The sequence below is a fragment of the Corapipo altera genome, unplaced genomic scaffold (assembly GCF_003945725.1).
Source record: "Corapipo altera isolate COAL_440 unplaced genomic scaffold, ASM394572v1 1, whole genome shotgun sequence".
Taxonomy (NCBI): Eukaryota; Metazoa; Chordata; class Aves; order Passeriformes; family Pipridae; genus Corapipo; species Corapipo altera.
This window is the reverse complement of record NW_020884873.1, coordinates 9,548,230-9,573,852: the sequence shown is the minus strand read 5'-3', so window position 1 is coordinate 9,573,852 and position 25,623 is coordinate 9,548,230. Positions and strand designations below refer to the sequence as shown.

The 25,623-nt window shown below is 42.5% G+C and overlaps 1 protein-coding gene across 3 annotated transcripts in view; it reads left to right on the top strand.

The window, feature by feature from the left end:
• The window catches only part of CREB3L2 (cAMP responsive element binding protein 3 like 2), an 83,879-nt gene that overhangs the window by 44,003 nt on the left and 14,253 nt on the right, over window positions 1-25,623 (top strand). For 2 of the 3 annotated variants that reach the window (XM_027659037.1, XM_027659055.1), the window contains exons 2-8: window positions 592-808; window positions 15,529-15,695; window positions 17,309-17,396; window positions 19,183-19,364; window positions 20,021-20,167; window positions 21,875-21,933; window positions 23,182-23,250. In XM_027659037.1, coding sequence (XP_027514838.1) covers window positions 592-808; window positions 15,529-15,695; window positions 17,309-17,396; window positions 19,183-19,364; window positions 20,021-20,167; window positions 21,875-21,933; window positions 23,182-23,250 — 929 coding nt within the window. The remainder of the gene's footprint in view (window positions 1-591; window positions 809-15,528; window positions 15,696-17,308; window positions 17,397-19,182; window positions 19,365-20,020; window positions 20,168-21,874; window positions 21,934-23,181; window positions 23,251-25,623) is intronic. The other variant, XM_027659047.1, reaches the window with a different exon arrangement.

The following is a 25,623-nucleotide window of genomic DNA, read 5'->3' as shown; positions in this document are numbered from 1 at the left end:
GAAAACCAAATTTTTAGCAAATGTCGTAATTGCTTGGCTGCGGATGTGCAGGGCCCGTTTTCCTAGAGCACACTGAATGTTCTGCACAGCTAAAATAGTCATACGTGGTGTCAGAGTCTGTGTCTGAATATGTTTCGTTTTTGTTTTCTGCTTCAGTGAACATTAACCCCCTATATTCTGTTCCGCACACAAAATATTCTGATGATAAATCCTGCAGGGAATGTACTTTCCTGGAGGAAAATTGCTTTCCTGTTTTTGGTGGTGCACTGTACTGAGTACCTTGTGTAGTAGGGGGAGGAGGCCACTTCAGGACATGAGTATCGTGCCTTGATTTTCCATTTCTGTTGCAAGTTAATGACAGGCTCTTCTGTTGTAATGTATGCCTCTGAAAGGACTTTTGTTCTAGCTGTAGCTCTTCAGCTTGAAGTAGTGATTGGAGAAGCAGATTGTTAGACAGGGCTGGTAGATCCTGCTGCTGACTGGCACAGATGCCCAGTGCAGATATAAGATTGTTCTGATCAATCCTCTCCTGTTGTTGGCATGACAGACAGGCAAGGAGATAAACTTTTTCCCTGCTTTTTGTCTCCACAGCACTTCACAGAGTTCCTGGATGAATTTTCACCTGATGTCCTAGGCCAGCTCTTGAATGATCCCTTCTTGTCTGAGAAGAATGAAATAATGGAGGTGGAATTGTCTCCAGCATCCCCAGCGCCCCTCATCCAGGCAGAACACAGCTATTCCCTGTGTGGGGACTCTCGACCCCAGTCTCCCTTGACCCACATCTCGACTGATGACAACTTCAATGAAGGTAGAACACACTGAGCCCATGTTCATTTGTTGTGATGGTGCAGTAATGAAATGTTCCTGGTGGGGTGATGGTGCACTAAGGGTGCATATGAATGCTTTTTACAGAGGTTACTAACTTTGCATTGTAATCATTTTGAGTCAAAAGTTGATCAAAAGAAGTGGTAGAAGGGCCAGAAATACACTTACTTCCATGTATCGAATCTGTGGTTGTTGAAGATAAATGGAGAATGATAAACCAAATGAGGATCACCATGAAGTTTGGGTACTGTAGAACAGGACTTGTAAGGAAAGGGTGAGGTGGGTTTTGTTTGTTCTTCTAGAGGAAAAGGAAAGGGAAGATCTTATTGCTGTCTATGACTGTCTTGTGAAAGGGTGCAGTCAAGACAAAGCTAGGCTCCTCTGAGATACACAGTGATAGCGTAAGAGACAGTGGCTGCAAGAAAGGAAATTCCAGTTGGGTATTAGGAAATGCATTTGCACGGTGGGATTGGGTCAGACGTTTGAACAATTATCCAGAGATATTTTATTAAAAACAAACCAACCAACCTTTTAAACTACACTTATTTTTCAGTGGTGAGTGTTTGGAGCTTTCTGTTATCCCAGAATGAGAATTAGGTCATCTTATTTATGTTTCTAAATACATGTGTGGGAATGTGACTTCAGATGCTACTCCAGTCTTAGAATTGGTCTTGATGAAGTTCCAGGGTTTTTTTCCTTTTTAAAAAAAGGCAAAGAAAAAAAAATAATGCCCATCAGGAAATAACTGGTGATCTTGTAAAGACCTAACTGCAGTTTTATAGATTCTGTGGCTGTATGAAATGGTGATGCATAGAAAATTATGAAAACCCACAGCAGTTTTAACAGTTGTCTGTAATTCAACAGTTATAAACATCTGGAGGGGAAAAAGGGGAAATGCAAGAATGGTGGGAGGAAGAGATGCAACCTGCTTGTTCTGAAGTGGTTTGTTGGAGGAGCAAGACCATGAATATCTGGTAACTATAAGGAATAATCACCATGTCAGACTTCCAGTCCTAATAATTGTTTTATGTCTTCACCATTAGCTTTACTGTACAAAGCAGTGGAGTATTAAGCTGCATCACAATAAAAGAGAGAGAGATAAGTGCTTGTGGCTAAGCATTAACAAGCTAAGCTGTTTTTGAAGATCCACCAGACGTGTCTTCAAAGGCTGACAGCTTTGTAGCCCAGAGTGCTCTCTTAAAACAAGATGAAAACTGTTAGAGATTTCACAAGATGCCAACTAATAAAACCTGTGAGAAGGCTTTTCAATGTGAGGCAAGGTTTTTGGAAATGATCTGGAAACATCATCTACAGAAAGTCTTCTCACTTTGTATTTCCTAGCTGTTTTATGTGAATATTTTTAAATTAACTCATACAGGGGATATTAATTGTGGCAGGAAAAACAAGCACAAGGAACATCAGAAACCAAGCTCCTCTGGAAGTTAATAGAGAGAAGTTTCAAACTAGGCTAAAAGTGAGGGGAGTTTCGTTTGGGGAAAAATCCTGAAGAAATTCATACTGCTGAGACCACTGGGTAATTAATAGAGCTCTAGTCAAATGATGTTTCAAAAAGCCAAGAAACATTAACAAGTGCGGTTTAAAAATAGAAAATTAATGGAAAACATTTCATCTTATGTTCACTCTGCAGAGTGTTTCGTAAGAGAGGAGGAGGAGGAGGAGTTGTTCTTGGTGTTTGGGATTTTATTTAATCTTAACCCTGGAATCATGCTCACAACCTTTTTGTACCTGCTGACTTTACAACCGTGAAGCTTGAAGAAATACTTGAGAAAATTGTAGTATTAGAATGAACCTGGCTGTCTGACAGATATTCAAAGGCATGACCCTGCTGATTTTTCAGTTCTTGAATCTGTGGGAGCAGGGAAGGAGAATTTTGTGGATGGCAATACTGCAAGGTTTGACACTGGAGATTGAAAGCATCTCTGTTGTTAGATGGTGAAGGTACACAGTGCTCCTGATAACTCTAATGAATGTCAGTCCCATTGGTGGAGTAAGGGGACAGATACTGGGAGCACCAGTGTCCTTTGTGGGGACCAGGAGGTACAGGCTGTGGAGGGGGAGGTTCATATGCTCCAGGATCATCTCCTGCTGCTGGGGAACTGGGAGAGGTTTCGTGGAGTGGCAGGAGCTGAGAAATGAGGTTGGCTGAGTGACTTATTTATAGAATGTTCCAAAAAATTTTCATTCTCCAAATAATCACCCCACTGGGCAGATTAGTGAGCTATTGTTTTTTCTATGGCCAGGCTTTATGATTCTGCAGGACTCTGTCCTCCAGGACTGGGAGTGAAAACGGGCTAGTGAGGAGGCTCATGAGTGACACTTTGCATGTGTGTGCCCATCTGCTATAAACACACGTGCTGTGGACCTGTGTGCCTGCGGTCAGCAGCAGTGTGAGGAGGAGGAGGATGGCACAGAGCAGTTAAGCTGTGTCTGGATGCCATTTCAGAGCTTTGCCCTTAGCTCTAGAGGACTAAGGGCCTGGTGTTATGCACGAAGCACGTGGCAAACAGGCTTTGTTCTTGCTTTGTAGTGTAGTTAGTAATGCAGTATTTCTTGGTGAGTCTCTTAGCAGTTGTCCTGGCAATGAGTGCTGGCAGGTTCTTTCCCAAGGTGTGCAGAAATGCCATTCCCTCCCAGGCCAGTGAGTGTTTATAGGCAGGCAAGGATGGGGAGAGTGTGAGGAGTGGGAAACCTCGGGGTCATTAGGGCCAGGCCCTTTAGCCCATATGGATACATAATGTGGACTTGGAAGTGGCACCTGTTGCACATCTTACTGTCTCTCTCACACCACCGGTTACTCTGTTCATGTGATCTGGAGCTGCAAACTCCTTTCAGCAAAGGCAGCTTCTCAGGTGCCATGTGCTGCTGTGTGCTGAGGTGCAGGCTGGCCCCCTGTGTCACTTCTAACTGAGTGCATGTTAATGCACCACCTGTGATGATGTGGGCAGGAGTGGCTTGTACCACATGGGTCTGGTGTCCTAAAGGGAAATGCACCTGCCTGCTTTTAAAATAGCCTTAAAAACTAGAGTTTGTCTCCTTGGTGACAGACCTGTTGGAGATGGCAGGTTGGAGTGACAGCTAGGGGTGTGTGGCCTGTCCTGGGACAGGATCCTGCTGTCTTTGTGGGCACAGGATGACCCTGAACATCGGTCTCATCCTCATGGCACTGGAGCAAGTGCGCTGCCACCAGGCAGGCCACATGTCATATGGCTCTGCTACCTGCCCTTCTGCCCTCCTCCTTCAGCTGTGCTAGCCTGTAGGAGGAGGGAAATATATTTTCTAAGTTGTTTCCATCTGTTTCAATGACACCCAATGTCTGTAGTGGTTTTTGAGCTCCAGTGGGCAGGGAAGCTGAGAACAAGGCCCACCTTGTTCAGTACATGATCTTCAAGACAGGTTTAAGTCATTCAGTATCTATTTCCATCTTTTGTTCTTCCCCCACAAGTTTCCCACAGCCTTACTAAAAATGTTTTTTATGTTTCCTTTCAGCCATTATGTTGCATTGATTGTTTGTTCTGACCCCATAATCACTTTCTTGCCCACTCTTGCAGGGGAACAAGTAACTTGTGCTGGGAGCTGTTTCTTGTTGGCCATTACCTGGCTGTTACCACAATTTCTGCAATTGCTAAATTGACCTATTCCTGTAATTGTAAATCTTATATAAAGTTTTTCTAAAATGAGCTAGAAGTGTAAAACCTGGGAAACTCATAAGCCTGGATTTAACTTTTCCGAGAATTCCTGTTAACCTCAAGGTGAGAACACATTTAAGTGTCTGTAAAAGCAAGGTCCAAACACCAGTTTTCCCCACTTATTCACTCTTCTGACTTCACTGTATTGAGGCTATTTCCCCAGCTTTGTGCAGAATAACCTTCCTGTGCACTTGCAGCTTGTTGCTAGTGTGGGGTCTCTCTGAAGGTGTCAGTTTTAGAGCAGATGTGTACAAGACATCTGGCATTTAGTCTTTTGGTTTCTTCCCATGACGAAAATCTATTCTTAGATTGAATTTGCATAAACTTTTAAGAGTAAAGATACTAGAAAGAGAGAGAGGGATATTTATAGGCTTCACCTGCCTGCTTGCAGCTGGCTGACCATAACTTTTGTTTGCCTGGACTGGTGAATAAGGCATATGGCCCAGGGAGGGCTTCAGGCTGTAACGTGGAAAAGGAGACTGTGTCCCTATCCACACCAGTTACACTGCCACCTCTCTCCCACCAGCTTTCTGCTTTCTAGTTTTGAGCCCAGGCATTTTTGAGACAACTGCACTGTGGCTGCAGAGAAGGACATTGGATAGTTGTGAGGTGGAAAATGCTCTTGAAAGGACATGAAGAATTTGGGAGGGGAGACTGAGAATAGGGCTGATGGGTGAAGGAGACCTCTTACTGTGCATTGTGGCCTTTTGGGGCACAGATTCACTTCTGACAATTGTAAATGAATAGGAAAAGAAGCTTAATTTTCTGTTATGTTTGGTGTGTGTTTGTCTTCACTTTTCCAGTCTCTGCAGCCTTTTAGAAAGGGAGGGCTGTGGGTCAGGCAGGGAGGAGCAAGGCAAGACCAAAGTTTCATCAGAGACTATGGTTACCATCCTTGTGACTTGAGATGTGAATGTAGACTCCCTTCTCTGCCCTCCCATGCTTCACCTTCTCAGCTGTAGGCACAGACTTAAGGATAGTGTCTGTCCCTTGTTTTGGACATTTGAGATCCATAAATGACAGCCGAGTACAAGAAATACCAAGGGGCTGGTGTGTAGCAGGAACGTGAAGGCAGAGCCTGCAACATCTGTGTGAGGTGGTGCTTCATCCTGTGAGATCAGCTCAGGTGGTAGGAATGTTTAACAGTCATTTTGCATTTTGTTTTTTAGGTGTTTTTTACTTTGTGAGGCTGACAGGGCAGAGGCACTGGACAGCCAAATAGGCATTGGTACAGTGTCTCTCCTCAAGTTGTAGCCAGGGGGCTGGGTGCATTCCTTTCCCCCTCCCTTAAGGGCTCTGCTTTTGAGACTAGTCTGGGACCTCACCTGCCTCTCTTGTTCATGCTTTCCTGCTCAGGAATGCTTTGAAGTTACTTTTGGATTTGAAGCGGCTTGCCTTGGCTAAAGGTTTGACAGACTGATTGCTGAAATGACGTGTTTCTGTTTTACTCTTAGCTGTGCCAAAACTGGAGCTGGCCTCAGACTCTAACCTGTATTGTTATTGGGTGTTTTACTGCTGAGGTTATGCTTTCCTGTAATGTGCTTTTAAAGCTTGAATTTTCTTTTTAAACTTCAACTCCATTTCTCTACGTGGTTTGAAAAAGAAAAACATAACCAAAACCAACCAAACAAAACCCCAAAAATCATTGTATGTGGCTCCCACTTCTCCAGTGCAAATAGCCCTTCAGCAATGAATCCAGCCCTCATTTCAGGCAGGACTATGTACACGAAAATGCTTTCTTGTGTGTGGAGTCCACAAGCAGTAATCAGTGTCGTGCTGTCTCTTTGCATAGAGATACCTGTGGGCTTGAGGCTCAGGTTTGTCTTCCTGCATTTTGTATGTGTACATATATATGCATGCACATAATATACATGTGTATATGTGTGTATATGTATGTCATATAATATAGCCTATTTATAGTAGACTATCTTATATATCCTATTTTTTTATATAACCTATATATAGAGAGAGATGCATTGTCCTGCTTTTGTTTTTCACCAAATACTGAATCAGTGTATGAACAATGGAAATGGAACCTCCTCTGCCCTGACTTCAAAGAAAATGGAACTGAACAAAGAAATTCACTTGTATTTTGAAAAGTTGCTGTCAAAGCCCTACTATAATTTTTGAGAGCACGTTCCTGCAACTTTTTTCCTGTATAATTTTTCTTATTTTTATGTGTTTGTTTAGGAAATGGGGAGAAAGCTGTTTAGTGGGGATAGTATGTGTTTGGGTGATTTTTATGTGGAAATGTAGCAGTCAGTCCTGCTGCTGCAATCAGCATCTGCCGATTTAAAGTGATAGAATCGTAGAATATGATGAGTTGGAAAGGACCCATCAAGATCATCAAATTCAACTCCTAGCCCTGTGCAGGACACCCCAAGAATCACACCATGTGCCTGAAACATTGCTCTGTATGTGAATAACTCTGTAGGAGAGCAACTAAGTTCATACTGAAGTATGAAAAGGTTTTTGAACTTTTATATGTCCAAGGTCCAGAGTTTCAGTAGGTCACTCTGCATCAGTCTTGTAACTTCTACTTGAGCAGCAGTGTGTCTGAAAAATGTTAATTTTGTTTTAGAGGTGGGCATTTTGGTGCTTACTTATGGTTACTGTTAATAATTGGCAACTTTAGTTGCAGTCTGACCTCCTTTAGCTTCCAGTTCCACATATATGAGAGCTCAGTATAGCCTTTGTTCCTGTTAAAGAACCATCTGCTCTCAGAAACCTCTTTCCCTAGGTGTTTGTAGGCTGTGATTAAGTTCCCTCCTGATTTCTGGTTGGATGCAGTCTAAATGAACTGCACTTCCTTGGTGTTTCCCAAGGTAGGTGTATCTTCTAGACTTTGAGCTATTGCAGTGCCTTTCTCAATGCAGGAACATTTGCAGTTCCTTTTCAGAACTTGGTCAAGTGACTGCAGGAGCTGATTTCCCAGGAATAGTTTCCCACATGATGCACATTAGGGGAATAGTCCTCCTATTTCCAGTCCTGCTGTTTGTGAAAGCAGTGATCTCATTCTCTCTGTTGTGTTGCACTGAGCTCATGCTCACTTGGCGATGCGCTGTGAGCATCAAGTCCATTTAATGTGTGTTGAAGCCTGATGGCTGCCATAACACAGATATGCCTTCACAACATCTGTGTGGGGTGTGAGTGGAAGAATCCAGACCTGTGAGAGAGAACTATTTTATTTGAAGATAGTGCTTCTGTGGATAACTGTCATATACCTTAAAATAAAATCATAGTCTTTTATAGGACATTTAATGGTATCAAACTTTAAGGCTGTAGATCCAGCTGCCACGTCAGTCTGTGCCTGACTCCCATATATATATATATGAAGGGTGATGCTATAAAAATAGCAGTTTTCAACCCCTGAGGAAAATAATTAAGAACCATCAGGGACTGTATCCCAGCTATGCTTATGTAGTGTTAGTCTGAAGGGAGGTTAAAGCAGAACCTGTAACCCCAAGACATCTGACTGGTTTTACATGACAAGATGCTTTGGATTGAAAATTGTCACATTCTCCACAGGAAAGAGGATATTGACCCTTGTTGTTTATGTATGGAAGGAACAATATGTCTCTGTTTCTATCTTAATAACTTTGGTAGTGATAGAAGTGATTGTGGGTTTTAGATGAACTCCATGCCATGCAGAGGGGATGCTGATATGAACGATGATCTTTTGTTAGGAGAAAAGCTATTTCTGCTGCATTGTGATAACTGTCTATTGCTGCTGCTGATCTTTACCTGTTTATTTAATTTTCCCTTTGTGGCACTTTAAAAAGGACCTCAATGTTTGATAGTCAAACAGTATCTCCTGTGTCAAAGCTGTTTTGAGGGCTTCAGTTTCATTATTTGTGGTGGGAGTGTGTGTTTATGCTGGGAGGGGGAAATGCCCTCTGGAAAATCTGTAAGAGAAACTGTTTGTCAATGAATGTGGGCTCTCACCTCATGAAGGAGAGAGGGGGAGCAGTAGTGGCATTGGAGTTCAGCATTTCAGGCATGATGAACAAGGCTTGTGTCTGCCTGGGGGTGTTACGTGAGCCCAGAGCTGGGCACTGAGGACCGTTCGACCCCAGGGGAAAGACAAGGAGGCAGTTGTTCCTCCAGAAAGGTCCAACTTTTGGGAGGCTGGAGAGGCTCAGACTGCAGAGCTGGGGACACTGAACTTCATTCCCAGCAAGTGGCATGTCCAGCAGCATGCCCAAAATCTGTGCATCAGCAGATGGTGGGGTGTTTTTGCTGACAGTGAGCAGTCATTTCCCCCACAAACAACTTGTGGACCTCTTCCAAGAGGTGTTTTCCCCTTGCAGTTAGCTGGCTCCCAGTTTGCAGATGTACTTCTGTGGTGTAGAGCTGGTGAGCACCCTTAGATCCTTCTGCTCGATGTAAAGAGGTAACAACTTCAGAGGTGAGATTCAGGCGAGGACAGTACTCTAGTCCGAGGTACAACTTTGCAAACATGGACCCTTGGTGCAAGTTTAAGCACCATCTGAATCAAAATGTATTATTAACATGGGATGAGCTGAGCCTGAGACTGCATACGGTTGTACATGGCATGGCTGTGCAGAAGCCGAGTGGGCTGTGCATCCTTGGTTCATGATGACAGTGTAATGTCTGCCATGGACCAAAAGGAATTAGCTGAAGCCCTATTGATCTAATCTGTAACACAGCTGAAGAGGGAGATTATTTAAATGTGCTTGGCTGGAGAACAGTTTGACTCATTAGGGAACTTCCTGCATTACCCTGTTTAGAGGTGGCTCTTCTAATACCTGTGCAGAGCACTTTGACCCATAGTCTGTTGTGGTCTCCTGAAGTTTTCAGGTTTTTTTTTCTCTAAGCTGTTTCATCTGTTGCTCGGACAGTGAACTTCAAGGAGGAGGCAAAAGCTGCCTCTTCATTCTGTTTATAGAGATAAGGATATCCCTTGATGATTCTGCAGGTCTTGCTTGTTTGAAATGTTGTTCAGTTCATGCATCTGTTTTCTATGTGATGTTAATCTGTAATGGTGGTATGGGCTTTTCTCCACTTCAAGATGAGGTTCAGTGGTACACCCCTCATGTGGGTTGTTTACATAATGGTGCTATCTTACCTTTACTGCAGAGTAAAAGAAAGGTGAAAACCATGTTGTTTCTCTGAATACTTGCACTCTCTGTACTTGGGAGAGGTGAGGGTGAGATACAGAGTGCACCATTAATTTCATTTATTTAAAAATGCACAGTAACTCACTGATACAACTTGGTTATCCAGTAAGTGTCTCTGTTAAACTCTAATGAATAGTGCTGAAAAGAATGTGGGAAGCAAGGGAGATCTTTTTAGTTATTTTGTAAGCTCTATTTCTCTGTACACCTGTCAGAGAGGGTGAAATTTAGTCAATGTCGGAGAAGATTTACTTATTCTCAGGAAAGGAGGTGGCATGTTGGACAAGACTGAAGAATTATTTGGATAGAAATAATTTTAAAAGGAAAGCAGAACTTTCTGGGAACTCTTAAGCATTTTTGAGCTTGCTTTTCCTACTCTGCCTTTCCATAATATGCCCATGGAAGAAGGAAAGAAGCAAAATGTTGCAGTTCTTCAGAGAAATATGAGTATCCTAGAAAGCTGCACATGGTGTTGTTAAGACACTATGTCTAATTTGTTATGTCTCTTTATAAATACAGATATATTAAAAATTCCTTTTATGAACACAGGAATGGTATATATTAATTCTGACGTGTAAAAACACAGCCATTGTTGGTTGTGTGTTTTTCATGCACGCCTAAATCACACATCCTGGTTATTGCTACAGCTGTGATGCTTAGAGGAGCACATTTCTGATGGAAATCATCATTATAATGTATGAGGTGTGCAGCGTAGAAGTTGACTTGGATCTGTTGTACCTAAAGCCAAGCACATGTGAATAACTCAGTCTTCATAACGGACTTCAGAGCTCTGAAACATTCATTGTGCAAAATATTGCATCATCTTTTCCTTTTTGGTTGTAGTGATCTGGAGGAAGGGAAGCAAAAAGTCCACTTGTGGTATGTTGAGCAGATCTTATGAGCATTACCCATCTTAACTGCAGATGGTGGAACCCGGGACAGGATTAGGACCTCTGAAATAAAGACAGAGGACAGAAAGAGTCTGTTTGGACACCTTGCTGAAGATGTGCACGGCATGCAATTCTTACATTTACAGTACTGAGGGAATTATGTCCCATTTGGAGTTTCATCTCTTGCATTATCACCCACTTACACGGCATCTCACAACACACTGCATATCATATCTGGGCCCAAGCTGGACTCATGATGAGTACAGCTGGGATAGAAGGGGATATGTTTGAAGTTTTTCCTGTCAGTGAGAACTTAGCTCAATACACTGATTGAACTTAACTTTGGCGGTTTGTAAGGCTTCTGCCTTTTTAAAAAAAAAAAAAAAAAAAGAAAATAGTGGAAGATGCATGCTAAATAAGACTGCAGGAAAAGTGGGACAAGCTTGATGACAGAAGAAGCACAAAAAAGCTTTCTGAAGAAATGTAATTTTAGTCTTGGATACAGGAGATTTTAGATGCATGTGTCACAAACCCTGGGGTGCTGTGATGAATGGGGGTTTTGGATGCCTGATTTGAAACTGATGTTTAACTTGCAGCAGTGGTAGATGCTCACAGCTGAACCTGAAAGCTCAATGCATACTGTATTTTGATCAAGTATAATAACAATGCTAAATCATCTGAAAAATCCAATTCCAGTTGTCTCCGGTTGGCCATTTTAAATTCCTAGTTACTTTTTGGCCTTAATCTCTCCATGTCTCAATTGAATTTTCAGGATCATTGTGGAAATGAATTCAGGTTGGGGGAGCATTTCCCTGGGAGGGGATTAAATAGCCCTGTGGGAACAAAATATGAATTTTGTTAAGGAGAGGTGAGGCTATGCATGAGACAGTGAGAAAAACAAAACATGGAATATCTCCTTAATTACTGGAGTGCCATGCTTTTTGGGTAAGGCATGAATTCTGTAGAGAAATTGTTTCATCACATTATTAAAACATTCCTGTTTTTATATGTATGTGATGTGCAAAAGGACACTGAATTAAACATGCATAAGTATTTCTTAATACCTGGGTGCTTTGCAACATGAATATTCAGTTAACATCATCTGTATGTGCAATTTAATTACCAGTGCATTGCACATAGAAGTGTTAGCTGGGATTTTGGTTAAGTACTGTGTAGACTCTTTAAATTACATATTCCATGTGCCAAAATGCCTAACATTCATGGGCTTATGAAAGGGTAGGTAAAGGGGAAATGATTCTCATCTAAACAGCCATTGCATGGCAAAGTTCTGAGGTTCATAGGAAACTTCACCTGGGAAGGGAACTGACAGGCAGTTCACTTGTTCAACAGTGGACTTTGGAGTCTGTGTTTTGAAGCCTGAGAGGAGATTTTTAACAGTCGAAGTGACAATATTTAGGATGTCTGTTTTCTTGGCCATTTGGATAGCTAAATCTCTTGTTGAGGCTTTCTTCTCTATCTGAATGACTTGCAGTGTATTTTGCCTCACCTTAGAGGATGCAGTGTTGCCTTATTCATATCTGTTTGAATACATACCATCATGGGGATTATTTTCTCAGCCTCTTGTTTTGTATTCTGCCTCAATAGTTCATGTGTATTTCTTGGATCATGTCAAATATAAACACCTCTAATTTCTTTCCACAGCATGCCTTGCTTGGACCCTGCCTTTTCCTGCAGTGGGTCCCTGGAGCCAGCCTCTGTTGTCCTTTCATTTCAGTATTTCACATGTACCTTCTTGCTTGTTCTCATTATTCCATGAAACCTCCCTCATAGTTTTCCATAACCCTGTATCAGAAATACTCTTGTCTTGGAGGATGTGCTGTACTTCTCTGTATGACCAGTAATCTATTAGCCTGCTCAATTTTTCCTCTTTGCCTGAATTTTTCTGGTTTTGTGCAGTATTCTCAAGGGCTTTGGGAGAAGGGCTGCCACTGCTCTGCTCGTACAGTGCTTGGCAGAATAGACTAAGATGCTAAGGTATTATAATAAGAATAAACTATTATAAGAACAAACGAAGAATTATAAGAGTAAACTAAGATTTTCAGATAATGTCAACCTGCTGTGCTCAGGAAGAGTAGAAAGGACAGTGGGAAATGTCTTTGCAGCTCTCTTGGAGCAGAGGAGAGATCATCCGAGACTTTGGAAGCTGGAATGTGTGAAAAGAAAGTAACTTGTCACACAACACTACCTATGATAGTGAGTGTGCAACAGGGCCTTGGAAAAAATGGGGACAGAGGACTATGAAGGTGGGATTTGACCAGTCCTCTGTCCCTTTCTTTCACAGGGTTGTTCATCTGGAATGAGACCTGTCACCTTGCATCATAAGAGGCAGTGTCAAAAAAGTATTAGATACAGTTCTTCAGAGTTATCTCAGTGTTAAACGCAGTGTGTTGCTGTCGCTGGAAACCATCTGCAACCCTACAAACTGGTTAGGCTGGTTTTAAAGCCTAGAATAACTCTGAGCAGTTTATGCAGATCTAAATGATGATGGCAGGGATGTCAAGATAATCAGCAAAATCAGCTTCCAGAGGAGTCAAATGACTAGCTGAAGGCCAGCATATCTTGCTGTCTTATTGCTGCTGAATATTTGTGATGAACCTGGGGATTAGAGGTGATAAACACCATAAAGTGCAGCCTTAGAGGACATGCCCTGTTTTGCTGGTCACCCATGGCTAAATTTCTCTTCTTGCAAGATGATACAAATTTGGGAATGTTCAGGGCTAATTACAATTACTGGCTTCACTGATAGCTCTCCTTTATCCCTAACCTTCCCTCCCAAAGGGAGTTTAAAGTAGATTACAGATGATGGTGCTGCCACGGGGGTAGCTCGACCCAGAGGTGCAAGAGGAGGCTCTGCACATCCCCATGTGGGGGAAGTTTTGACAGAAGTTATCTAAACAGGCATTTGAGAGTTGCATTGACCAAGGAATTCTGGGTTCTCAGGCAGATACTACTTTAAAGGTATTACCTGAATGATGGACACACAGCAAGCAGGGAGGGAGCTGTGCTCTCATGTTTGTGAGTAGAGAGGCTCAAGGATGGTTGACGTAGAGCAATGTCCTTTCTCCTGAGTTAATATTTAGACAGTGATACCCTTTTATTTTTTTTTCCAAAAATACTTCTATTTTTGCATTTTTGCATTTTCCAGGAAGCTTTGGGAATAAGCTCTCCAGATACTTAAATACAGTGTTTAGCCCTTGCTCTACAGTTACTTCTGGCAGAGATGAGCTTGCTGTTCATGAGGCTTCTGATTACAGGATACTTATTTTTCATTTTTAATTCCTTGGTGTGTCTTTACTCAAATTACCTCCTTCCTTGCCAGTGGTGGAGGTTAGGTCCCACCACAAAGTAATTACTAGCACTGGAGATGTACATTTTTCTCCCTCCTTCCCGTCACCCAGTGTCTGCCCAGTGCCTGTGTGCTCTGTGTGTGTGTGGTCTTAATAGCAAGGACACACAGCAGCACAGAGGCTGTAAGCCCACTCTTATTTTTGTTACCTGCTTGCAGCTGAACTCTGTTGACATCTCACCAGCTTGATGCACTCAGATGTGAAGGGCCTTTTTTCAGCCTTGCAGAATACTGGTGGCATAGCCACAGCACCGTGGCTGCCTCCCAGGACGTTGATGCAGCGTGCAGTTAATTCAAAGCTCTGTTTCTCTTTACTTAGCCCTACAGTGTATGTACCTGCCCTCTGTTCTGATTTTGTATATTTGATAAATGATCTGTATGAAGGCAGTAGAAGGTGTTGAAAGAAAGATCAGCACTCTGTTTTCTTTTATGTATATTTACCTTCAGATTCCAGCTGCTTGATTTAACGGACATGCCTCTCACAACTCCTGATGAGTTGTGGCACAGAACTGTGCCACATGCTTTTGAGATGCAGTGCAGCTGGTGCAGAGCTTTTCTCTTCTGCAAGAGAAAAGAAGTTACATTACTAAACCTCTAGCAGTTGGAATTGGAAGTTTTTAAAGGCAGAATAGCAACTGCCAAAAATGCATTTGATGATTTTATGATTTTAAGAGGGGTTGTTAATAGCCTTGTGGAATTGTTTTAAAGGTTGAGTCTTTTTGAGTTCTTGATCCTCTATCATATGTCAGACCTGGGAAAGTAAATCCCTTCTCAGCAAGTCAAACAGTGGCTGCTTCATGAATGGAAATGGGGAGCTAAACCTACCAAGCCAACCTTCTTCAAGTTCTTGGCAGTGCAAGGCCAACCTTTCAGCTTTGTCCAGAAAAAAGTTTCATGACTTTCTTCTTATTAGTGAACTTGCAGTAAGTGGAGTTAGGGGACAATCATCACTGTGGTGATGCCTGTTTCATTGCTGCCAGTTAAAATATGCATCCTATGCTTTGACTTCCCAGAGGCTTTGGGGAGGAAATCAGCGTGATCACCATGTCACTGGTGCTCCTGTGAAGTCACCAAAGCTATATCCTCTTTTACACTTGTTAAATGAATCCTTGAGGGGAAAAAAATGAAGTTGATAATGTGAAAATACTTTGTTCTTAAAAGTATAATATCACCATTTAAGCTATTTGATGATTGCAAACAGTAGAAGAAGTCTGGCTAAAGGCTATCTCTAGGAGGAATAAAACTGAGTCAGCAGGCATTAGTGTGTTGAGGACATGGCTCCCTGGCTGCTTTGCCCAGTGGCTTGTTTGGTCTTGTTCTGCTATGCATTAGCAGCTTTCAGCAGTGTACAGTGATTAGTGCTCTGAGTCTTTCCTCCCTGCTCCTCTGTGTATCCTGGGGCTAGGATTAGGTTACAGCCCTGAAACGGCATGGTTGTCTGCTTTGACTGAGAGCTGAATAGCAAGGGCAGAGTTTTGTTGATAGACTAAAATGTCTTCTGTGTTTGTTTCCCTTCTCTGGAGGAGGAATGACATTATTTTCATTTGTAGTCTTTCTGTCTCTGACCTAAACATGTGGTGTCCAATTTCCTTCCCTGGCAGGTGACCTGGAAAATGAGGAATGGTGTCTGGCTACAGAGTTTACTCCAGCATCAATAAAGACCGAGCCAGGGTTGTGCGAGACATCAGGCCTCGCTCCCTCCATCAGTCTCACCGTCACGGCCACATCACTGGAGGGAGAACGACCTGAACTACAGACAGATGCCCTGGTACTTGCAGACTTCCTGTTCTCCTCTCTGCGCAATTAGCTATAGGTTCTCCTAAGACTGCATAGCAGTGTATCCTCCTTGGTGCCAAAGCTTGGCAGTTCAGAGTGCACACTGCAGTCTGCTTTAATGGCTTTTAGTGTTTGCTGGTGTCCCCCTACTGCTGTAAGAGCTTGTGTTTCAAAACACGTTGTCTGCATCTTCAGGTCTTAATGGTTGGATGCACAACTTTGGCTTCTATGCCCTCAAAGCCTGGGGCTCTTGGGTTTCTGAAAATATTTAAACAGTTTCTGATGAACCTTTTACACCTGAACTCTCTAATCCATTTGCTCTATCAAGCCTGTGACAAGCTAAGTGTCTTTAATAATAACTTGCTGTAGTGCTGCTGAGCCTTTCCCTTAATCAGAACAAGACTCCTTGTTTGGATTGACTGGAGAGTTTCCCTGTTTGCCTGCAAAGTTACTTTTGCCAGATCTGTGAGGCTTTGACATTTCAGGCTGCTGCTGCTTCCACACCAGCCTGCCTCATGAGGAGCTTTGTAATGCCTTTCTGGCCACAGCTGGAGCAGCTAGTGGGCATTCTGAAGTGCTCAGTTTGGCTGTGGTTGGGTTAAGGAGAATGAACTGCAGCAGCTGATGGCTCACCAGGGTCCCCAGTCAGTGGAGGAAGGAGCATGACTGTTCCCAGTCCCAAGGGTGCAATATCTCTCCAGGCTGGATGGAGCTGGTAAATGCTGAAAATAAATGTTTCCACTTGGACATGGATCAGAAATACGTTCAACAGAAATTATTTTATGAGAAACTGAAAAAAGTTAAACACCAAGTTTCCTGTAATCCTCTTCTAGTCTGAATGTGCTGTTCCCGGTACGCAGTCCTGCTGTAGCTTGGTTTGCCGTGACTTGCAGAGGGAGTTCTGGGACTAGCTGGTGGCTCGTTGCTATTGCATGGATTATTTATGCATGTTACTGAGAGAGATTTCAGCTGCAGTTAACATGCTGATGTGCCAGAATGACTTCCTCGAGCCTGGGACTGTAGCACACAGACAGACTCTGGGCAGCAGCTTGACAGCCTGGTGCCCCACCCCTGTCAGTGGGGCAAACCAGGTGTCTTCCCAACTTCAGTCAGCTGTGACTATTATTTTCCTGCTCCTCCACACTGTGAAATGAACTTGGGTCTGACAACCTGGTGCTCCGTGACTGGCACTGTGCTCTTGCTCCCAGATGACAATGGCCTTCAGCAGGCTTTCCCCCACTCCCAGGGGTGTTTCTGTCCCTGCTCAAGCTGTGCAGTCCGGCAGATCCTAGCAGCAGCTCTGTTGCTAAGAGAAGTAATTTGAGTGGGTTGCCTGCTAGCTTTCAGTCTGAAATGTCATCTCTGAGGCGTAATCTTTTTATTTAGCTAAATATAGTAGTAAGAAAAGCCATAGTGGGAGTAGTCAGGGCAGTATTCTCTGTAGCCTGGTTTAGCAAACTCTGTAAAGAAGTTAAAGCTTTGCCTGTAGCAGAGCAGGAGGAGAGGAAACCTCTCCATTTATGGAAAAGTAATCCTTGTGTCCTTCTATTAAGATTTTTAAGATGTGTACTTTGGGTTTTCATGCTGTTAATGTCTCTTTTCTAGATGAAACCACTGACCCAGAAAGTTCTTCCAGAGATTAAATTGGAGCCCCATGAAGTGGATCAGTTCCTGAACCTCTCTTCTAAGGAAGGTCTGTTAAACACCAAACCAAAATGCAGGGGGAGTTGATCAGAATGCACAATAAATGTACTTTACCCTGATTAAGTATTTTGATTCCTCATTCACCATGTTAGTCTTCAGGCTGAAGCCGTTGTTTTCTAGGGATTCAACTCAGGCTACTAAAGAGCCATATTCTCTCTGACCCATTTATGTGGGGGTTTTTCCTTGTTTTTTTTTTTTTTTTCCCCTTGTTCATCACAAAGAAAATGATCCCTTTTTGTCTGCAGGGTATTAATAATTGTAGTGAAGGGAGCTTGAATTCTTAAAGTACAGGATTATTCAGGATAGAAGAGAAATCAATTTGAGGAGACAACTAAGGCATAGGAAACATGAAGAGTGTAAGTGGAAACTTTACTGTTAACCTCTAATACAAAAGCAAGGATGTGAGTTTATAGGAAAATAAAAGTTAGGTGAATCTGTTTGTAGCATATTAGTTTTAAGAACAACCAGGATCTCTTTGCCCTGAGCTATAAATAAGGAAGGAGGAGCAATGATCCTTGCCTTGAAAGTTAAACACAGTTTTGCAGCCCATAATCTGTTAAAGCCGAGAAAACTTTGAAAGAGCCAAATATTTGGTCTGAAATCTGAGCAGATAACTGCATTTCAGTTAGGAATACTTGATATTCTGTTAGTGGATTCATTTCTGTAGGTAAATAGTACTGCTCTAGGGGGAGAAGCAAGTGATGCAGCAGGTAGAGGCTATATCTCAACCCAGGGTGTAGATCTGATTGCTCAGTTAGGGGGATTAAGGGCCTTGCTGTTTTTCAAGTATGTTTCTTCTTCTGGCAACTGCAAGAGTTAAGATGTGAGACAAAAAGAGTATTATAGCTTTTTTTGTTACTATTTTTCTTCCATCCTCCCTCACCACCCATTTGATCTTTTCAACTCAAATTTGCAAAGCATAACAGAAGTGGAAGGTGGCAAATTAGCCTGTATCTTCCTACTTCAAAATTTAATTGCTGTAAATTTAGGTAAGAGAAAAAAATGACTTAGTTATGGCTGGTTTGGACATCTGCTAAATTGTCCATGCAAGAACAGTAGGTGAGACATATCTGCAGTAGGTTCAGACCCGTTTGGTCATAAGCAGAACTTTGCTTGCCAACTCTAGCACAGGTTCTTTTGTGTAGAAGTGCAGTAGAATTTAGGACAGCGTGAGAGAGGTTCCTGTGGTGGCTGCCTATGCTGCTCCTGCTCCATTAGTACATTGAAACCTTCACTATCACGAGGTTGTCAGTCACTTCTTCCCAATTGGGCCAAACCAAGTCCTTAGGAAGACTTTCTTTTCTCCCTCATCACATAACACCTTGAATGTGATGCCTTCCGTTGAAAAATACTGGCAATTTGTTTATTCCACAGCAGAGTTAGAAAACACTGTTGTTTTTGGAGAGAAAGTGTGCTGGCTCAGAACCCCTCTGTTAATGTGGTTTCTCAGGAACAGGGAACTTGTACTTTAGGTTATACTTAAACCTCAAATCAATTTGAGGAGGAAGCTGAAGTGTAGGTAGAAATGACTGCAGCATATGCACGGAGCCCTGTTTTGTCTGTCGAACCTAAAGACAGCTGCTGCATTTCATTCCTCCTTTGGAGACCTGCATGCTCTGAACATCTTCCAAGTTGCCACTTTTGCTTGACCCATTTTTTAGCAGACATTCCTAGTCTTGGAAGAAACCGGGTGGTGGTGGTGGAGGCGGCTCTAGTGGCAATTTAAATTAGCACCTCAAACCCTTGTGTGACATTACGTCTCTCTCGCCCTTTAGCAGTGGATCCCCTGCATTTGCCTCCAACCCCCCCCAGCAGCCATGGCAGTGACTCTGAAGGAGGGCAGAGCCCAGCCAGATCACTCCCTCCTTCAAGCCCAATCCAGCTACAAGCCACGGCTAAAGTTGCGTCACGCACAACTTCAGTACTGTCCAATTCCCCTCTCCTGACGGCACCACATGTAAGTTGGGCTGGCTTTCTGCCTGTGTGTCTCTCTGTTTTTCTTTTTCTTTTTTTTTTTTAATTACTGGTTTTGACATGGATTTGCTAGCTTTCTGCTGTTCTTTAGATGAATTCATCTCTGGTCAAAACTGCAGATCCAGTAATTCTTGCTCACTGGTCTGCTCTGTTCCCACAGAGAACAGTATGTGCCTCTCCTCTAAGCTGACAGAGTTCAATAGTGTTATTAGGTTTATCCCATGATGGACTGTGTTTTGCCTTAGGATCCAGCCCTGCTGGGTTAACCTGTCTCTGGTAGATCTGCATCTGTCTTCTTGTCAAAAGCAAGGGGTGATCTTTAGGGAGGGATTTTCACTAGTGCTTCTCATTTGTCTCTTTCCTGTTTGAGCCAAGTTGAGTTTTACTGTTGGCCTCAGTGTGTACAGAGCTTGGCCAAGAAAAACTGTTTTGAGGGAATTCTGTCCTAAAGGTTTGGTCCCTGAGTGGAAGTTATCTAGAGGGTCTTCCACATATTCACAATGGTAAGAGGCTGTTCTTCAAGTAGGCACAGTCCTCTTTGAAGTGGGAGAGCTGCTGCTTCTCTTTCCTAACAGCCTTTTTTCCTAGGACTCTGTGCACTTACTGTAACGTATTATTTCATTTTTATCACCCTTGAAGAAACTACAGGGGACTGGCCCCCTCATCCTGACAGAGGAGGAGAAGAGGACGCTGATAGCGGAGGGCTACCCAATCCCTACCAAACTACCCCTGACAAAAGCAGAGGAGAAAGTGCTAAAGAAAATCCGCAGGAAAATAAAAAACAAGGTAAATGTTAGTGAGCTTTGCTGGGTAATTCCTACTTGTCCCTCATCTTAAAAAACGCTGCAGAATTCTGCAGTAGTGGTGTGTGGTAATGTTGAATGCTGTAAGTTGTCCTTTAATATAGTGCTTTTCTTTGTTCCTAACCACATCCATCAAATTTCCTGTCACTCTGACAGTGTGCCTCATTCTAGGTATTTACCTGAACTCATTAACAATGGAGTATTTAGCAGGCAAGGTATCAAGTTGCTGTGGCTTGGCTCCATTTAAAAAACAGTACAATCCTACCCTTATGGTAGGCAAAGACCTCTATTCTTTTTGTGGCGATGAAGGTTTTCTTTTCTGTTTCCTGTTTTAAAATATGACTTTGTATTTCAGTGTACTAGTCTTTTGATCACTGAATTCAATGACCTGTACATGAATGGTTGATACCAAGGCTGTCAAATGCCCTACAAGTTTTTTTTGATTGTTTTTTTTGGTTCCAACATGGGGAAGAATGCAATTTTTTTAAGACCTGGCCAACTCACTTTTTCTAGAGGTTTTACCACATCTTTGAAAGTTACTATGTTCTGTTACTGATTTTGCAGATAGAGGTGTAAATTTGCCCGCACTGAATTGGAATTTGGTCTTGTAACGTATTTTTAAAAAATTTTTGGAAATTATCTTGTGCATTTTATGTACCACTTTCAAAGGATCAGAACCATTTATGTTGAAGGGGATCTCTGGAAGTCCTCTGGTTCAACTCCTGGCTTGGAAAGTGGGGTCAGCTTAGAGTAAGTTGCTCAGGGACTTGTCCTGTCACGTTTTACTGCCTCAAAGGGTGATGAGCCCTCAGCGTCTCTGGGCAATGTGTTCCCATATTAGGCCACTCTTGTGGTAAAAACAGATAAATAGAATCCCTAATGTGTAATTGAAATTTCCTTTGCTGCAACTTGTATTTGATGCCTCTTGCAATTTTGCTGTACACCTCTGAGATGAGTCTGACATTGTCTTTGCTACATGAGATAGTTGCTGAAGACAGCAATGGGATTCCCTCCTTAGGTTTCTCTTCTTCAATCTGAACAAACCCGGCTTTCTTTGCCTTTCCTGAAATGTCACGTGCTCTGGCAGGCTTATTATAGCAGTGGTCTGCCTCTGGGCTCACTTCTGTGCATCCAAAGTATTTATTTCTGAGCCACAAACTGTAGGCTGTACTCAACTGTGGCCCTGCAGGCACTGAACAGAGGGGAAGAACCACTTCTCTTGACCTGCTACCTAAATCTCATTTATGGAGGCCCAGATTTGTTTGGCCGCTGCTGCTACAGGGGCTGGCACACTGCTGACTTACGTTTGACTTGCTCATCGGGACCCCAAGTCTTTGTCTGCAGAGCTGCTTTCTAACACATTCACAGACTTTTCCTCTCCCAAATGCAGGGCACTGCCCTGGGATCATCTTTTAGTATTTGTCCTAGGATATTCTCTCCGGATGAGAATGAATCTGATTTACTTTTTAAGGTTAGCGGGGAATGATCTTTTTTATTACGACTGAGAGGAGCAGTCTTGCTTCAGAATGCGGAAACAGATCCAGTCAGTGCTTTGCTTGCCAGGAATAGAAATGAGAACACAGAGCCTTGCATCTAATAACGTCGAGGCTTTTTATCAGTTTATTAATTCATTTTTATGCCTTTTTTCCCCCCATGCAAATATTTGTTGTTTTTCTTTCTTTTTCCTTAGATCTCTGCCCAGGAAAGTAGAAGAAAAAAGAAAGAATACATGGACAGTCTGGAAAAAAAGTAAGCCAGCCTCCTTCCTGTTTCCAGCGGGCCAATAGCACTAGTTGCAGGACTGGGAAGGGATCCAGCTGTGGATGCTGGGACAGTTCTGTGCACAGAGTGCCAGCTGCCATCTCGTGGCTGTGACTGAGAAAAGGCCCTGGTCCTAGCTGCTGCTTGTCCAGGGTCAGAACTGTGCCTGCCTGCAGCACATGCCTAACAGTGCCAGCAAACGCTTTACACATTAAATAAGGCAAGACCCAGCTGCTATTGCAGCTGTGTGGATAGGCATTGTCCAGGCAAAGGTGGATTCAGAGTAAGAATATTCTGTCTTCTAGTGCAGATGAAAACAGAAATAGGAAGTGGATGAGTCAGGACTGCCTGGGAAAACAAGCAGGACTCAGGAAAATAGCATGTGACCCATCAGCTTCCCTTAGTGAGCAGTAGCCAAACCCCCAGTTAGTGATTTATATCCCAAATTATTCTTTCTTCCAAGAGACAAGTATTCTAGTATTGCTCTTACGCAATTCACCAGATGGTTCTGTTAAAACCCTTGTACCATCTTTGGTGATATCCTTGATGTAATTCCCATTTTTTTCCTGTCTCTTTATAGCCACGTCTCACTTCCTTAGAGTTACTCTTATGAAATTCCATCCTATGCATACAGATATCAAAGCTGTCTCCCTTTACCTTTTTTCTTCTTGGAGCTATTCAGAGTGGTCATATTTGTCTTTTTGGGAGTCACATATTTTTACTTGGACCTCTTAGGTGCCAAGTTATATTACAATCTCCTTTAGTTTAGGGGATTTCCAGGGACAGTGTGGAAATGAGTACTGTCTTGGGACAATCTTGAGCACTGTCTGTAGTCTCCTGGATTGTTAGCCCTCATCAACTTGAAATTTGAGGGTCTGATTTCAGAAGCATGGCATTCGCTGGATTTCTGGGTGCCTTTGCACAGAACACTTGATAACAACATAAATATAACCCATTCTGTGACTTCTAAAGTATCTATCCTGTGGCCCAATGCACAGAGGAAGTCTGAGCAGGATCTTTGCTATGCTATTTCAAGGGGCAGAAAGTAGTTACAGCCCATCCTGAATGAGCTGCACCTAGTGGGATGTAGCACTGTAGGGGCTCCACAGTTCGTAGTATCTTTTAAGATGTAGGCAAGATCATAGAGCTCTCTGTGACAGCAAGTTTGGCTTGTTTTGCAATGGCTTTAATAAATGACTGATTTTTTACAATCCTCTTTCATTGCGCTGTCTCCAGAGTTGAGACCTGTTCAAATGAAAACAGTGAGCTGCGTAAGAAGGTTGAAGTCCTGGAGAATACTAACAGGTAAGGTATGAAGGGAATCAAACAAAACCATAGCAGTGTTATTACAGTGAAGCTGGAAAATCTGGAGGTTAAGAGGTCAACTGAAATGTGAACAACAGCTGTATCTGATGGGGTTAATGCCAGAGAAAGATGAGGAGAGGCAGTTGTTGTGACTGCAGTGGGATGTAAAGCATGGGAGCTTTGATGGTATGTCTTAAACTGTCTCCCTAGCCTGTGGAGTGCTTGGGAACCTTTTAGCGCTCCTTAGAGTTCTTTCACTGCCCAACAGAAGAGCTCTAAAGAACCTAGTTAGTGACTCAAAACAAACAGAAAACTGCAGTCCAACTCTCCCAATTCTCTTTATTTAGTGAAATTTTGCCAGGAGACCTTGACCTGGAACATGACACTTCCAGAAATTACAGTGCCAAAGCTCAAGAGTCTTTATTCCCTCTGCACTACTAGATGTCATTGCAATTATTGTGCACCCTTCTAACCATCTCACACCCCAGCATTTCCTTCATTTGGAGGGGAAAATCACCTTCTTGCTTCATTTCTGAAGAAGCGGGTGACTCAGTGGTGGCTTTCTCAAAGGACACATGGCAGAAAATGTCAAATAGCTGATCTTTTAATTGGATGTTAGCTGAGAGTGCAGTGTCAGTCCTGGTTTATGCTCAGTGTGGCAAATTCCAATGAGTAGGCACTAGAAAAGCCCACTCTTAACACCTTCTAGTTTAGAGGCATTTGTAGTAATGGTTGAATGTTACCACTGAATGAAGTGTGGGAGGAAGCTGGGTTTTGAAGATAAGACCCACAGTCATGGAAGATGGCCCTAGAGCTTATCTGGCAGCCAATATATTGCTAATTGAGTGGCATGTGTTGTTTCTAATCTCTGGATCCAATCTCTACTTTCATGGAGCCAGACCCTGTAGCACTGTAACTTGTGGGAGAGCCTCTCCCACACACTGCTCATGCATAAAGACATCTGCTGCTTGTTTGAAGAGAGCCAAGCCATTTCTGTGCCTCTTGTATCGTCCTCCACAGTTTCATATACAAGAACCAGGAATTGTTCTGTAGATGTGGAGTAGGGATGTCTCTCCCAGGATCTGTCCCAGAAGGTGCTAAAGCCAACTTCTCTAAGGAAAGGTGCAGCTGTAGATTATCCACTTGAGGACAGCATGTTGTCAAGCCTGGAGCTGTTCTCCCCATTCCAGATAAATTTGGCCAGCTGTTTTCCTCTCTGAGTTGTTGAGAAAGCACTTACGAGAACAGCTTTGTTGGTATTGTCCATCCTTTTAGAAAGGACCTTTAGCATTCTCTCTCTTATTTGATTATCTTAATTCTTTCATGCTAAATGCTCTAAAAATATTTAGATAAGTGATATTATCTCCAGATCCTTCATAGTTTAGTCATGTGGGATGAGTTGCATTGTTTCCTGCCCTCTGCAATAGCATTGATATTGATCTGTAAGCTCTTGTAGAGCAGCAGATATTCTTCCCTCTGCACAGAAATTCTTGTAATCATGGCAATGCTGTAAAAGTGCCTGCTTTCATCAAGCCTTAATTTTGTAACATACCATATTAAGGGGTTTTTCATCTTAACCCCAAGAGCCACTTTTTTTATTTACTGTATAACTGTGCAACTGTCTCATTCAAAGAATGATTCCAGGCCCTTGTTTAATGTACATTATCCACATCTTACAATGAATTAAAAATGTCTCATTTCCATACTGGTATTTGCACATGACATCCAGAGACCTTTCATATGTTTCAGAACTTGTCTTCACAGCATCCTACAGCTGGTACTTTCATCTTCTGTGTATAGTCAGGAGTCAAAGTTCAGAGCAGTGGTGGTCAAAATTATGCACTGTCAGTTTGTTGTGTCAGAAGCCCAAATTTATATGTCTGGGATGTTATTTCTCAAAGTACGTAACACAGTTATGCACACATGTATCTTATTTAATATGCCCAAAGCAGAGCACTAGCTGACTGTAGTTGTAACTTGGAGTGTTCATTGCAGTAAAAAATGAAGAAATTATTGAACATATTATCTAAAAGTAGATCTGCAAGCATTACAGTTGTTCTTTCATTGTGAAAAATTGTAATAGTGCAAGGAAGATAACAGGAAAAGAAGAGCTGTGATTACATGTTAAAATGTTAATGCATTCAAGTATAGATAAAGACAAAGTTGGATTTCTACCTTATTGGAAAATTGGGCTATAGCTGCTTACCTAAAAGTTCATGAACACCTATGTGCTGTCAGTCAGTATCATGTTTGTATAGTCTGGCTGGTTTTGAGAGGAAATGAAGGGCAATTTCCAAAACATACAACTATTGAACAGCAGTTGCCTTTCAGTATGTGTAATCTGTTTTTTTAGAGCATGTTATTCTATATATA